Source organism: Grampus griseus, assembly GCF_964374135.1.
Source record: "Grampus griseus genome assembly, chromosome: 3".
In the NCBI taxonomy this organism is placed as follows: domain Eukaryota; kingdom Metazoa; phylum Chordata; class Mammalia; order Artiodactyla; family Delphinidae; genus Grampus; species Grampus griseus.
The window spans coordinates 71994972-72010396 of NC_139019.1; the positions used below are offsets into that span (position 1 = coordinate 71994972).

Below are 15425 nucleotides of genomic sequence, written 5' to 3' on the forward strand. Positions count from 1 at the left end.
CTTAGGTTGCTTTCATATCTTGGCAATTATAAATAATGCTGTGAACATTGGGGTGCATGTATCTTTTTGAATTTTGTGGATTTTTTTAAGGAAGGAGAATCTGTAGAGCTCCACATCATCCGTTCCAGGGGAGCTCTTGTTAAGCAGTTTCTACACTACCGAATAGAGCCAAGAGATAGCAATGAATTTTATGGGAACACAGGGGTACTGGAATTTAAACCTGGGGAAAGGGAGATCGTAATCACCTTGCTATCAAGATTGGATGGAATACCAGAGGTATGGGATTTTATTTTTTCCGTGTGCTTTTGTGGAAAGTTGATAGTATCTTGTATATTATGAATATAAATATTTTGAACACTGGCAAGGAGATACAGGAAAGGAAGTGGGCAAGAAAGGATTGAGAAGTGCTTATGTTTGGAAAATAAAAAAAAACAAGCTTAAGAAACAAAGTAAGACTTATTCCAATTTGAATTGTCCATGTTTGTTGTACGTAAAGCAGTACCAAACAATCTGAAACATTCAGTGTGTAATCAGTTTTCATCTCCTTTTAGGTTTATATATGTTAAACCTTATTTTATGTAATCTGTATTGACTGAACTTTCAGTGATACAGTTTTGAACTGAAGAAATTTTTCTGTAAAATTACTCTTTTAAAGGAAATAAATTTTAGTTGTATATTAAGGGAATCAGATATTGTTCCATTATGTTTACATACCATTGCATATGTAGCTTTTACATTAATTTTATTTACTCTTATTATTTTAAATGACTAGATCATCAGTGATAAGGTTAAGTCTTCTTACAATTTTAATATAGTATCATGGTTTATCTTTTCCCTTTTTGAATAATGTATACTTATATCTGATGTCTCTCTTAATTGATGGAAGGATGTTAAAAATTAAAAAAAAATCAGCTTTGTTTTTTCAGTGAGTGGCATGTTTGTGAAAAGCTGATTCTTGAATATATATATTTTAATTTCCTCTGAAAATTTCAACTTTATATTTTTCCTAATTTAACATGTTCATTTTAGTTGGATGAACATTATTGGGTGGTCCTCAGCAGCCATGGTGAACGGAAAAGCAAGTTGGGAAGCGCTACAGTTGTCAACATAACGATTCTAAAAAATGATGATCCTCATGGGATTATAGAATTTGTTTCTGATGATCTAATTGTTACGATAAATGAAAGTAAAGGAGACGATACCTATAGTGGTAATTTATTCTACTTTTAATTTTCTATTACTGTTTACTAAAGAAGAAATTAGTCATGTGTTTAGTTTATTTTTTTAGTTAATAGTTATTTTTAGTTGTCCAACTGCTGAGAAATTACATGTAGTACAGAAATTGGTGTTTTAGAAAATCATATTTAAGATTGCTAGTTTTATTTCTTACATAGTATTGTGATGATGACTTCAGTTATATTTTGATTTCAGTTAACCATATGTGGTAGAACTCAAACACTCAAAAGAATGAGTTGAGTCAAATAGGAAAAGCTTTAGGAGTTACTGCTAGGGAACTATTGCAGTGGCACAAAATGAGATGTATTGATAGGTTATTTTTAGAGCTGTGTCTCTCTGGGTAAGAAAATCACTTTTGAGTATGCAGCTTCCTCTAGCTGCCCTTAACAAATATCCTTATAGGACTTTGTGATAGGTGTACCTAATTAGTCACCATTCTGCTCCTTTTGCTGAATGACTTTTAAAATTGCAAACTGTGATAGAAAAGATCAAGTCCATTTATTTTATCAATTGTATACCTACAGAGGGAAGACTAGGTTAATTTATATATATACCTTGAGGCTGGGCTAAGGAAATAATTGGTTTTTATTAAAAAGAGGGCTTATTTTTACTTTTATTTGAACAATTTCTTCACTCATCATTTTAAAATTGTTTAATATATGCTCATATATGTTATACCCATTTGTATTTCACAGCTGTTTATGGTGTAATAAGAAATCGAGGCAACTTTGGTGACGTTAATGTATCATGGGTGGTTAGTCCAGACTTTACGCAAGATGTATTTCCTGTCCAAGGGACTATTTTCTTTGGAGATCAGGAATTTTCAAAAAATATCACCATTTACTCCCTTCCAGATGAGGTAAATGTTACACAAATAACTCTCTTTTTTTTGTTTAATAATTATTTTTTAAAATAATTAAACATCTGGTAATTTACTCTGTCATGAGAGTATGTGATAAAGCAGCAGTCCCCAACCTTTTTGGCACCAGGGACCGGTTTTGTGGAAGACAATTTTTCCCCTGATGGGGGTGGGGGTGGGCAGGGGGCGGGGGATGGTTCAGACGGTAATGTGAGCGATGGGGAGCGGCCGATGAAGCTTCACTTGCTCACCTGCCGCTCACCTCCTGCTGTGTGGCCCAGTTCCTAACAGGCTGCCGCGGCCCGGGGGTTGGGGACCCCTGTAAAGAACTCATGTGTGATAATGTTTGACTATAAGCCAAAATAGAAATATTATTTTTGGTTTCCCTGAAGGCATTTTTAACTCTTAGAACTGATAGTCGCTGGTGACACTGCGTAGGTGCCAAATATCAGGGATTCATACTTGTGAGAGAGGTTAAGCACTTGGTTTGTACTTAGGCCCTTTGAGGATGAGGTCACCATCTACCAGGTATCCTATGATGCACTCTCAGAATCAGGACATTGGACCAGATGGATGGTGGATTCAGGATAATGCAGAGAAAGAAGTTAGTAACAATGGGGTGGACCTTTCTGAGGGACACTGTGCTTCGAATAGGTATGGAAACCTGTGTCCTTTCCTTCACACTTGTGCCTTGAGAGACAAAATTCCAACACTGTTCCATTTTAGGGTCTGGAGAAGACCGGCTTACATGGATGAGAAAGAGAAACAGTGTCCATCTGGGGAGCCATATAGGCTCAGAGATGTGGGGAGTCTCATCTTGTTAGGACAGGAGAATGAGGTCTTTGTGATGTACTTCGGTGAAACTTAAGTAAGGTTTGTAAGGGGCCTTTGAGAGCTAGCTGAGCTTTTGTTATGATTATGAATTCTGTTCTAAGTGTGTCATAAAGTTATTTTTCTGTTCCATTTTTTTCCTTAAAAACAATATATATCCTATTTTCTTATAGAAATAACTTAAGCTATGTAGTATTTCTGTTTTTAACTTACGTAAGGCATAATATCTCTATTTCCATTAAATTTTATAGCGAGTCAAAATAAAGTGACTGTTTGGATGAATGTACATTAAAATTTTGGGGGGTTCTGAGGCCTACTTGAATAATTTAGAGTGGTTCTGCCTCAGAAGTAGAAACAAACATTAGTACCGTTATTAATAACGCTCTTTTTTAAAAAAGATAAAAATAATTTAGGAATATGTAGTGGAATTATTTATACAAATCACCTGACTAAAAGCATGTGTAACATTTTCCAAAAGATTCCAGAGGAAATGGAGGAATTTACCATTATCCTACTTAATGCCACTGGAGGAGCTAAAATAGGAAATAAAACTACTGCAACTCTGAGGATTAGAAGAAATGATGACCCCATTTATTTTGCAGGTGGTATTGCTTTCTTATTTGAGTGAGTTCACATCTTTCTTGAACAGTATAAAAATACTTTTTTTCAATAATTGTTTTAAGTGAACATTTTCAATAAAGCACAATTGTTGCTTGTTTAAATAGGATTTCATAATTTGTTTGGATGATCATTATTCAATTTCTTTGACATTTTAACAAATACTTTTAAGGATCTTCTGAAGGAAAAAGAAAATAAAATAACTACTATTTTATTAGCTTTGTTCTCCTCCCACTTTTAAATTCCAAGGTATTTTCTTTCCATTGTGCAAAAATGAACACACTTCCACATAACCTCTTCCAGTACACAGTGTAGCCAGTTCAGGGTCTGCATATTGTACTTGATGAATGGTTACTTACTATAATTACTATTACTTAAGGGACATATAAGTTAACATATAAATTAAGGTCTCCCCATTTTTGCCACTTTAATGCTTTCTTTAGAACTGTCTTTTCCACCTGAGATATCTTTTAGTTTTATTTGGTATCTAATCTATTGGTATCTAATTCTTTCTTAAATCATTTTTGCAAGATGTTCAATTTACAACTGTAGGACTCTTAAACCTCTTGAGTATTATTGATTTATATTTTAACCTTCAGTTAACATGTACTTAATGAGTTAGTCCTGTGTTCAGTCTTCTACTAACCCTGTAGAAGAAGTGGCAAAAATAAAACCTAAGATATCTGGGCCTATTGTCAAGGAACTTATGGTCTAAATTTGAAAATAAAGTGTATGAAACAGTAGTCAGAGGATTCCAGACAGTATGTAATTTACTGACAAATTGGGTGTTGAAGACAATGGATTCTATAGGAGTCAAGGCAAGAGGAAGGCCATTGACTAGAAGTAATCAGAGGAGACCTCATGTAGGCGTTGGGATCAGAGCTGAGTCTTTAAGTAAAGACACAGTGGAGTTCATTTCTTGTGGGGGGCAGGGAGAAAAATATGTGATCTGAAAATATGGAGATGGAATCAGAAAAGCTCACACGTTTCTTCTTATCTTTATGAATATTTCAGAACCTCGTGTAGTGAGGGTTCGGGAAGGTGAGACTGCTGACTTTATAGTTCTCAGAAATGGATCTGTTGATGTTGCCTGCACCGTCCAATATGCTACCATGGATGGGAATGCTACCGCCAGAGAGGGGGACTTTGTTCCCATTGAAAAAGGAGAAATGCTTGTTTTTGCGGTTGGAAGTAGAGAGCAGAACATATCTGTATTCATTAATGAAGATGATATCCCAGAAACAGATGAGTTCTTTTATATAATCCTCTTTAATTCAACAGGTAAATAAATTACATTTATGGCATATCTGTTGTTTCAGTGCTTTTATGAGATGACATTAAGCATTTAACTGTCACCTGGGATTGTTCAAGAGCAAAATTGTTTATTTCATTGCTTTCTTGAGGGAAGGGCTGAGGAATATATGTGTTGAGACTTCGTGTACCTGGTATACTCTATGTCATTATTCTTAATCTTTTTTCACAATATAGCACACATAGAAAATTATGTTATTATTATATGAGGAATAGAAATCTTTTAGCTAAAGCTACCCTAAGTCTTTTCTAGTCATCCAAGGGCTTAGGGCATCTGTAGTCTCTTCCCTCCTAGCAGGGTGCTGGGCATGGTGGTTGGGAAGCTGCATTCTGTGGGTGACTTGAGCCCAATTGGCTCTACAGCCACAATGCATGACAATTTGCAGGAGGGGAAATTCCTTCTTCTCCATGCTATAAATGAAGCAGGATGTTTTGTCCCCATTATATGGGTCCTGAGAATGTTTTGACCCCATCTTTAGTAAATTAGAGGGATTATAGCTTCTTTTGGTATTTATTTTATTCTTTTAAGAGTACATAGAGTTATTTTTTTCCTTAATCTTCTAGATTAAGAAGACATGATACTCCATCACCCCTGAATACGCGAGTGTGTTTTTTCCTATATACTAGGACATTTTCCTACATAACCACAATATAGCCATTGAAATCAGGTTAACATTAATACAATTATTGCCTCAGACCCCATTCAGATTTCTCCAGTTTTCCCAACAATGTCCTTTCTAGCAAAAATGATCCTTTCCTAAATCATGCATTGCATTTAATTGCTGTGTCTCTTAATCTCTTCAGTCTGGAATAGAGTCTTTCCTTGACTTGCATGACCTTTATTATATAGAAGATTACAGGGCAGTTGTTTTGTTGAATGTCCTTCATTTTGGTTTGTTTGATGTTCCTCATGATTAGATTCAGGCTTTGCATCCTTGGCAGGAATTTCATAGTTGTAATTCTGTGTTCCTATTATATCTCTTCTGTTGGCACATGATTTTGTTTTGTCCCTTTACTGCCATGTTTACTTTGACCACAGTTTAGGTGGTGACTGCCAGGCTTCTCTACTGTACTTTCTGTTCCTTTGTAATTAATAAATATTTTGTGGGGGAGATAGTTTATGTAAATATCCTGTTACTCATCAAACTTCCAATTTTTTCATTGATATATTTATTAGTATGGACTCATGATTTATGTTTAATGCAGTGGGTTATATTTCGCTATCATTTCTTTTTTAACATCTTTATTAGAGTATAATTGTTTTACAGTGTGTTAGTTTCCGCTTTATAACAAAGGGAATCAGCTATACATATACATGTATTCCCATATCTCCTCCCTCTTGCGTCTCCCACCCACCCTCCCTATCCCACCCATCTAGGTGGTCACAAAGCACCGAGCTGACCTCCCTGTGCTATGTGGCTGCTTACCATTAGCTATCTATTTGTATCATATATACACATTTGGTAGTGTATATATGTCCATGCCACTCACTCACTTAGTCCCAGCTTACCCTTCCCCCTCCCCGTGTCCTCAAGTCCATTCTCTACATCTGCGTCTTTATTCCTGTCTGCCCCTAGGTTCTTCAGAACCATTTTTTTTTTTTAGATTCCATATGTATGTGTTAGCATATGGTATTTGTTTTTCTCTTTCTGAGTTACTTCACTCTGTATGACAGACTCTAGGTCCATCCACGTCACTATAAATAACTCAATTTCGTTACTTTTTATGGCTGAGTAATATTCCATTGTCTATATGTGCCACATCATCTTTATCCATACATCTGTCAATGGGCACTTAGGTTGCTTCCATGTCCTGGCTATTGTAAATAGAGGTGCAATGAACATTGTGGTACATGACTCTTTTTGAAGTATGGTTTTCTCAGGGTATATGCCCAGTAGTGGGATTGCTGGGTTGTATGATAGTTCTATTTTTAGTTTTTTAAGGAACCACCATACTGTTCTCCATAGTGGCTGTATCAGTTTATATTCCCACCAACAGTGCAAGAGGGTTCCCTTTTCTCCACACCCTCTCCAGCATTTATTGTTTGTAGATTTTTTGATGATGGCCATTCTGACTGGTATGAGGTGATACATCATTGTAGTGTTGATTTGCATTTCCGTAATGATTAGTGATGTTGAGCATCCTTTCATGTGTTTGTTGGCAATCTGTATATCTTCTTTGGAGAAATGTCTGTTTAGGTCTTCTACCCATTTTTGGATTGGGTTGTTTGTTTTTTTGATATTGAGCTGCATGAGCTGCTTGTATGTCTTGGAGATTAATCCTTTTTCAGTTGCTTCATTTGCAAATATTTTCTCCCATTCTGAGGGTTGTATTTTCGTCTTGTTTATGTTTTCCTTTGCTGTGTAAAAACTTTTAAGTTTCATTAGGTCCCATTTGTTTATTTTTGTTTTTATTTCCATTTCTCTAGGAGGTGGGTCAGAAAGGATCTTGTTGTGATTTAAGTCAGAGTGTTCTGCCTATGTTTTCCTCTAAGAGTTTGATAGTGTCTGGCTTTACACTTAGATCTTTCATCCATTTTGAGTTTATTTTTGTGTATGATGTTAGGGAGTGTTCTAATTTCATTCTTTTACATGTAGCTGTCCATTTTTCCCAGCACCACTTATTGAAGAGGCTGTCTTTTCTCCATTGTATATTCTTGCCTCCTTTATCAAAAATAAGGTGACCATAGGTGTGTGGGTTTATCTCTGGGCTTTCTATCCTGTTCCACTGATGTATATTTCTGTTTTTGTGCCAGTACCATACTGTCTTGATTACTGTAGCTTTGTAGTATAGTCCGAAGTCCAGGAGCCTGATTCCTCCAGCTCCGTTTTTCTTTCTCAAGATTGCTTTTGCTATTCGGGGTCTTTTGTGTTTCCATACAAATTGTAAAATTTTTTGTTCTAGTTCTGTGAAAAATGCCATTGGTAGTTTGATAGGGATTACCTTGAATCTGTAGATTGCTTTGGTAGTATATTCATTTTCACAATGTTGCTTCTTCCAATCCAAGAACATGGTATATCTCTCGATCTGTTTGTATCATCTTTAATTTCTTTTATCAGTGTCTTATAGTTTTCTGCATACAGGTCTTTTGTCTCCTTAGGTAGGTTTATTGCTAGGTATGTTATTCTTTTTGTTGCAGTAGTAAATGGGAGTGTTTCCTTAATTCCTCTTTCAGACTTTTCATCATCATTAGTGTATAGGAATGCAAGAGATTTCTGTGTATTAATTTTGTATCCTGCTACTTTACCAAATTCATTGATTAGCTCTAGTAGTTTTCTGGTAGCATCTTTAGGATTCTCTATGTATATTATCATGTCGTCTGCAGACAGTGACAGCTTTACTTCTTCTTTTCCAATGTGGATTCCTTTTATTTCTTTTTCTTCTCTGATTACTGTGGTTAAAACTTCCTAAACTATGTTGAATAATAGTGGTGAGAGTGGACAACCTTGTTTTGTTCCTGATCTTAGAGGAAATGGTTTCAGTGTTTCACCATTGAGAACGATGTTGGCTGTGGGTTTGTCATATATGGCCTTTATTATGTTGAGGTAAGTTCCCTATGTGCCTACTTTCTGGAGGGTTTTTATCATAAATGGGTGTTGAATTTTGTCAAAAGCTTTTTCTGCATCTATTGAGATTATCATATGGTTTTTCTCCTTCAGTTGGTTAATATGGTGTATCACATTGCTTGATTTGCATATATTGAAGAATCCTTGCACTCCTGGGATAAACCCCACTTGATCATGGTGTATGATCCTTTTAATGTGCTGTTGGACTCTGTTTGCTAGTATTTTGTTGAGGATTTTTGCATCTGTGTTCATCAGTGATATTGACCTGTAATTTTCTTTCTTTGTGATATCTTTGTCTGATTTTGGTATAAGGGTGATGGTGGCCTCATAGAATGAGTTTGGGACTGTTCCTCCCTCTGCTATATTTTGTAAGAGTTTGAGAAAGATAGTGTTAGCTCTTCTCTAAATGTTTGATAGAATTTGCCTGTGAAACCATCAGGTCCTAAGCTTTTCTTTGCTGGAAGATTTTTAATCACAGTTTCAATTTCAGTGCTTGTGATTGGTCTCTATATTTTCTGTTTCTTCCTGGTTCAGTTTCAGAAGATTGTGCTTTTCTAAGAATTTGTCCAGTTCTTCCAGGTTGTCCATTTTATTGGCATAGAGTTGCTTGTAATACTGTCTCATGATTCTTTGTATTTCTGCAGTGTCAGTTGTTACTTCTCCTTTTTCATTTCTAATTCTATTAATTTGAGTCTTCTCCCTTTTTTTCTTGATGAGTCTGGCTCATGGTTTATTAATTTTGTTTATCTTCTCAAAGAATCAGCTTTTCGTTTTATTGATCTTTGCTATCATTTCCTTCATTTCTTTTTCATTTATTTCTGATCTGATCTTTATGATTTCTTTCCTTCTGCTAACTTTAGGGTTATTTTTTGTTCTTTTTTCTCTAATTGCTTTAGGTGTAAGGTTAGGTTGTTTTTTTGAGGTGTTTCTTGTTTCTTGAGGTAGGATTGTATTGGTATAAACTTCCCTATTAGAACTGCTTTTGCTGCATCCCATAGGTTTTGGGTCATCATGTTATAATTGTCATTTGTTTCTAGGTATTTTTTTGATTTCTTCAGTGATCTCTTGGTTATTTAATACTGTATTGTTTAGCCTCCATGTGTTTGTATTTTTTACAGATTTTTTCCTATAATTGGTATCTAGTCTCATAGCATTGTGGTTGGAAAAGATACTTGATACGATTTCAATTTTCTTAAATTTAGCAAGGCTTGATTTGTGACCCAATATATGATCTATCCTGGAGTTTGTTCCATGAGCACTTGAGAAGAAAGTGTATTCTGTTGTTTTTTGGATGGAATGTCCTATAAATATCAGTTAAGTCCATCTCATTTAAAGTATCATTTAAAGCTTGTGTTTCCTTATGTATTTTCAATTTGGATGATGTGTCCATTGGTGAAGGTGGGGTGTTGAAGTCCCCTACTATGATTGTGTTACTGTCAATTTCCCCTTTTATAGCTGTTAGCATTTGCCTTATGTATTGAGGTACTCCAGTGTTGGGTTCATAAATATTTACAACTGTTATATCTTCTTCTTGGATTGATCCCTTGATCATTATGCTGTGTCCTTCTTTGTCTCTTTTTTGTAATAATCTTTAAGTCTGTTTTGTCTGATATGAGAATTGCTACTCAGCTTCCTTTTGATTTCCATTTGCATGGAATATCTTTTTCCATCCCCTCACTTTCAGTCTGTATGTGTCCCTAGGTCTGAAGTCGGTCTATTGTAGACAGCATATATACGGGTCTTGTTTTTGTATCCAATCAGCCAGTCTATGTCTTTTGGTTGGAGCATTTAATCCATTTACATTTAGGGTAGTTATCGATATGTATGTTCCTATTTCCATTTTCTTAATTATTTTTGGTTTGTTATTGTAGGTGTTTTCCTTCTCTTGTGTTTCCTGCCTAGAGAAGTTCCTTTAGCATTTGTTGTAAAGCTGGTTTGGTGGTGCTGAATTCTCTTAGCTTTTGCTTGTTTGTCTGTAAAAGTTTTAATTTCTCCTTTGAATCTGAATGAGATCCTTGCTGGGAAGAGTAATCTTGGTTATAGGTTTTTCCCTTTGATCACTTTAAATATGTCCTGCCACTCCCTTCTGGCTTGCAGAGTTTCTGCTGAAAGATCAGCTGTTAACCTTATGGGGATTCCCTTGTATGTTATTTGTTGTTTTTCCCTTGGTGCTTTTAATATTTTTTCTTTGTATTTGATTTTTGATAGTTTGATTAGTATGTGTCCTAGCATGTTTCTCCTTGGATTTATCCGTGTGGGACTCTCTGCACTTCCTGGAGTTGATTATTTCCTTTCCCATATTAGGAAAGTTTTCAACTATAATGTCTTCAAATATTTTCTCAGTCCCTTTCTTTTTCTCTTCTTCTTCTGAGACCCCTATAATTCGAATGTTTGTGTATTTAATGTTGTCCCAGAGGCTCTGAGACTGTCCTCAGTTCTTTTCATTCTTTTTTCTTTATTCTGCTCTGCAGTAGTTATTTCCACTATTTTATCTTCCAGGTCACTTATCCATTCTGCCTCAGTTATTCTGCTATTGATCCCATCTAGAGTATTTTTAATTTCATTTATTGTGTTGTTCATCATTGTGTGTTTCATCTTTAGTTCTTCTAAGTCCTTGTTAAATGTTTCTTGCATTTTGTCTATTCTATTTACAAGATTTTGGATCGTCTTTACTATCATTATTCTGAATACTTTTTCAGGTAGACTGCCTATTTCCTTTTCATTTGTTAGGTCTGGTGGGTTTTTATCTTGCTCCTTCATCTGCTGTGTGTTTGTCTGTCTTCTCATTTTGCTTAACTTACTGTGTTTTGGGTCTCCTTTTCATATGCTGCAGGTTTGTAGTTCCCGTTGTTTTTGGTGTCTGCCCCCAATGACTAAGGTTGGTTCTGTAGGTTGTGTAGGCTTCCTGGTGGAAGGGATTGGTGCCTGTTTTCTGGTAGATGAGGCTGGATCTTGTCTTTCTGGTGGGCAGGACTGCATCCGGTGGTGTGTTTTGGGGTGTTTGTGACCTTATTATGATTTTAGGCAGCGTCTCTGCTAATGGGTGGGGTTGTGTTCCTGTCTTGTTAGTTGTTTGGCATAGGGTGTCCAGCACTGTAGCTTGCTGTTCGTAGAGTGGAGCTGGGTCTTAGCGTTGAGATGGAGCTCTTTGGGAGAGCTTTTGCCGCTTGATATTACATGGAGCCGGGAGGTCGCTGGTGGACCAGTATCCTCAATTCGGCTCTCCCACCTCAGAGGCCCAGGTCTGACACCCAGCCGGAGCACCAAGACCCTGTCAGCCACACGTCTCAGAAGAAAAGGGAGAAAAAAAAGGAAGAAAGAAAAAATAAATAAAGTTATTAAAATAAAAAAATGAAAATAATAAATAAAAAAGTTATTAAAAATAAAAAAATTTAAAAAGTAATTTAAGAAAAAAGAAAGAAAGAAGAGAGCAGCCAAACCAAAAAACAAATCCACGAGTGATAACAAGCACTAAGAACTATACTAAGAAAAAAAAAGGACAGATGGAACCCTAGGACAAATGGTAAAAGCAAAGCTACACAGACAAAATCACACAAAGAAGCATACACATACACACTCACAAAAAGAGAAAAAGGAAAAAAAAAGTACATACCTTTTGTGAAGTCTGAGGTCTTCTGCCAGCGTTCAGTAGGTGTTCTGTAGGAGTTGTTCCATATGTAGATGTATTTCTGATGTTTTTGTGGGGAAGAAGGTGATGTCCACATGATACTCCTCCACCATCTTGAAGGTGTCTCAGGAAATTTATTGCAGATGACCTCATCGTCTGAGGGGCCCACACGCCGCCAGGGTGACTACCTTCGCCTGCCGTCCAGTACCTTTCATGGTGACTGTGGCCGCCACCTCCAAGCAACTGACACTAACAACTAACTACTTGCCCTATTTCGCTATCATTATTTACTTTGATGGTCACATTGTCCCAGATTTGGCCAGTGGTAGCCTGTGCAAGATGACTTCTTTGTCTTTGTGACCTGTCGCTATTATTCTGTGAGCATTTTCTTACTTCCTGAAACAGCAAGCTATTCCAGACTCATCTTATACTTTTCCTGTCAAAACCCTGAAATCAGTCATTTTTTCAAGAAGCCCTGACTCCTCTTAGGGAGGAATGTTATTTATTTATTTTATTATTTTTATTTTTTGGCTGCGTTGGGTCTTTGTTGCTGCGTGGAGGCTTTCTCTAGTTGCGGTGAGCAGGGGCTACTCTTTGTTGCGGTGCAAGGGCTTCTCATTGCGGTGGCTTCTCTTGTTGCAGTGCATGGGCTCTAGGTGTGCAGGCCTTAGTAGTTGTGGCTCACGGGCTCTAGAGGAAAGGCTCAGTAGTTGTGGTGCACAGGCTCAGTAGTTGTGGCTCGCAGGCTCTAGAGCGCAGGCTCAGTAGTTGTGGTGCACGGGCTTAGTTGCTCCGCGGCATGTGGGATCTTCCCAGACCAGGGCTTGAACCCATGTACCCTGCATTGTTAGGTGGATTTTCAACCACTGCACCACCAAGGAAAGCCCAAGAATGTTATGTAGAAACCAGGACCTCTGCACTAGGTATGCTAATTATTATTGAGTTTATGGTCCTCCTAGGCCCTCTTACAGAGATAGAGAATATATGTATGTATGTATGAATTTATGTATATACACATGCACATTAACATCTGTAGTTCTGTACCCAACTGTATACATTGAAGACCATTAGTTCACCTAGGGTCTCCATTTCTATCCAATACCACAAGTTTCCTTCTTGTTTTCATATTTATCCCTTCCTCCCCTGGTAATGAGCAGTCCAACTCCGATTATCTTTAATATCAATATATTTACTTATTTGATTAATTCACCTTGTGTGTAACCACTTTCCCATTGCTTCGTTTACCTTCTTCCCACAATGAGTCTGCTTTTCTTACTGCAGTAGTATTCTAGCTTCCTGCTCTAGGCCAACCCCTTACCCTCATGTGGATGCCCTCCCACACCACTCAGACTCCAACATCGAACCCCAAGCTTTTCTCTGTTGGAGATACCTTCCTTACCCTGCGTGAGCTCTAACCTTGTGTTGGGTCACTGTGGTATCGTATCCCTAACTCACAGCGTGCCTGCATTGTGCTCTACCTCTTAGACTGAAATATTAAGAAAGAAGAAGAGGAAAAGAAAGAGATCACTTAATTTTTGTTTGTGCTGTGTTTATCATTCTCCCTATTCGTTTGTCTCTTTCTCTTTGTGTCTTTCTTCCTATTCCCCTTCCTCTCCATTATTTTCAATACCACCTATGACATGTTGCATAACAAATGCACATTATAGCAGAACCCTGCCAAAATTAGGCGTTCTTGTTTTTATTTGTTTTTGTTAGATTTTATGATATATTTTAAGTTATTTTATTACTCCATAATGTCAGGATTTTCTATACAGTGATTTACTGTCTGTTTTTATGTTCCTTTCCTCTTTCCATTTGCTAATCATCAAGTAAGGTTGAGTACAATTGTATATTTATATAAATTATTTTTAATGTGCTGGTTTGCCACGTATTTCTTTTTCTCTAATTTTAGTTTTAGGTGTTGTCCTCGTCTAATTTTCAAAGTTTTATTTGTATCAGTTCAGCGAACTTTGATAAATACCAATGACTGAGCATCTACCCTGCTAGGGGATGAAATTGATTGAGAAGCATTTGTACAAGGACTTAACAGTAATATTGTGTGTGTGTGTGTGTGTGTGTGTGTGTACGTGTCAGTGTGTGTGTGTATTAATATAAGGTGATAATCACTATGCCAGATTGAAAGTGCTGTAGGAACACAGTGGAGGATGCACTTAACTTGGGAATTCAAGGAAGAATTCCCGGAAGAGTTGTTGCTTGAGCTGGGTCCTGAGGAGTGAAAAGAAGTGAATAAAGGTTGGGAAGACTTTTGCTCACAGAGGGAACAGCTCCAGTAAGAGGAAAAGCTATGGACCTCAGGGGAGTGATGAGAAGAGACCTAATTTATTGGCTGTAATGGTGCTAACATACTGTGGAAACAATTGGAGTAGAAAGGAATCAAGTTAAATATCATAAAGATTGCTTTGTTCTATGTATGACCAGATCAGACTCTGCTGCCTAAAGGCTGAGATCTAAAGGGAAATAATTGGGTTGCCCAAAAGGTTCGTTCAGGTTTTTCCATAAGATGTTTTGGAAAAACCGGAATGAACTTTTTGGTCAATCCAATATTTAAGCCAGTGATTCTAATTAATATATCTTATGGGGTAATACTTTAATTTTTATGAAATGAAAGAATCTACCTCAAAATGTTGAAATTTGATAAAGCTATGTTTTTAATTTCTAATTAAACTATTGAGGTGATATCCCTATTGCAAAGAAAAATATGTATGTTTTTCAGTAAAGTAGTTCTTCTGTAATTAAACATTTCTTCAGAGACAGGTCACATTAAACTTATTTAGCCATCTCTTTCATTTATTTATGACCTTCAATGAGGAAATTCTTCCTGGAATTTGAACCTTATTTTAAACTGTTTCTTAGTTTAAAAATACAAATTTAACAATAAGTCAAGTACTTTTTTGTTATTTTGACTTTTCCATTTTTAATTTAGGTGATACAGTAGTATATCAATTTGGAATAGCTACAGTGATAATTGAAGCTAATGATGACCCAAATGGTATTTTTTCCTTGGAGCCCATAGACAAAGCAGTAGAAGAAGGAAAGACTAATTCATTTTGGTAAGTATATTTGGACAAGGCAAATTCAAAATTGGTTAAAATAAAATAAAATCTTTATGTATGCAAAAATTTGAAACATTGTTAATCTTTCAAAATTAAAAAAATGGTTAAGAATGGAATAATTTCAAAGTTGGTAGTCTGAATGAATTGTAAACTTTGTTCATGTTGTTTCCACTTGTTAAAAAAAACCCTGACACTTTAGATGGAAAGCAGAAAATACTCTCCCCACCCTCCTTTACCCCACTTCTGTTCCTCGTCAAGACTGAGAGACTTCAATTATTCAAGGTCTTCTGGAATTCTTCTTT

At 36.4% G+C, this 15425-nt stretch overlaps 1 protein-coding gene across 1 annotated transcript in view; it reads left to right on the forward strand.

Annotated features, from left to right (window-relative positions):
• ADGRV1 (adhesion G protein-coupled receptor V1) overlaps positions 1 to 15425 on the forward strand; it is a gene marked incomplete at its 5' end in the record, with an annotated part of 563397 nt that overhangs the window by 63336 nt on the left and 484636 nt on the right. The window contains 6 exons of the mRNA XM_082650308.1: positions 91 to 276; positions 1030 to 1210; positions 1932 to 2095; positions 3405 to 3528; positions 4559 to 4825; positions 14994 to 15120. Coding sequence (XP_082506434.1) covers positions 91 to 276; positions 1030 to 1210; positions 1932 to 2095; positions 3405 to 3528; positions 4559 to 4825; positions 14994 to 15120 — 1049 coding nt within the window. The remainder of the gene's footprint in view (positions 1 to 90; positions 277 to 1029; positions 1211 to 1931; positions 2096 to 3404; positions 3529 to 4558; positions 4826 to 14993; positions 15121 to 15425) is intronic.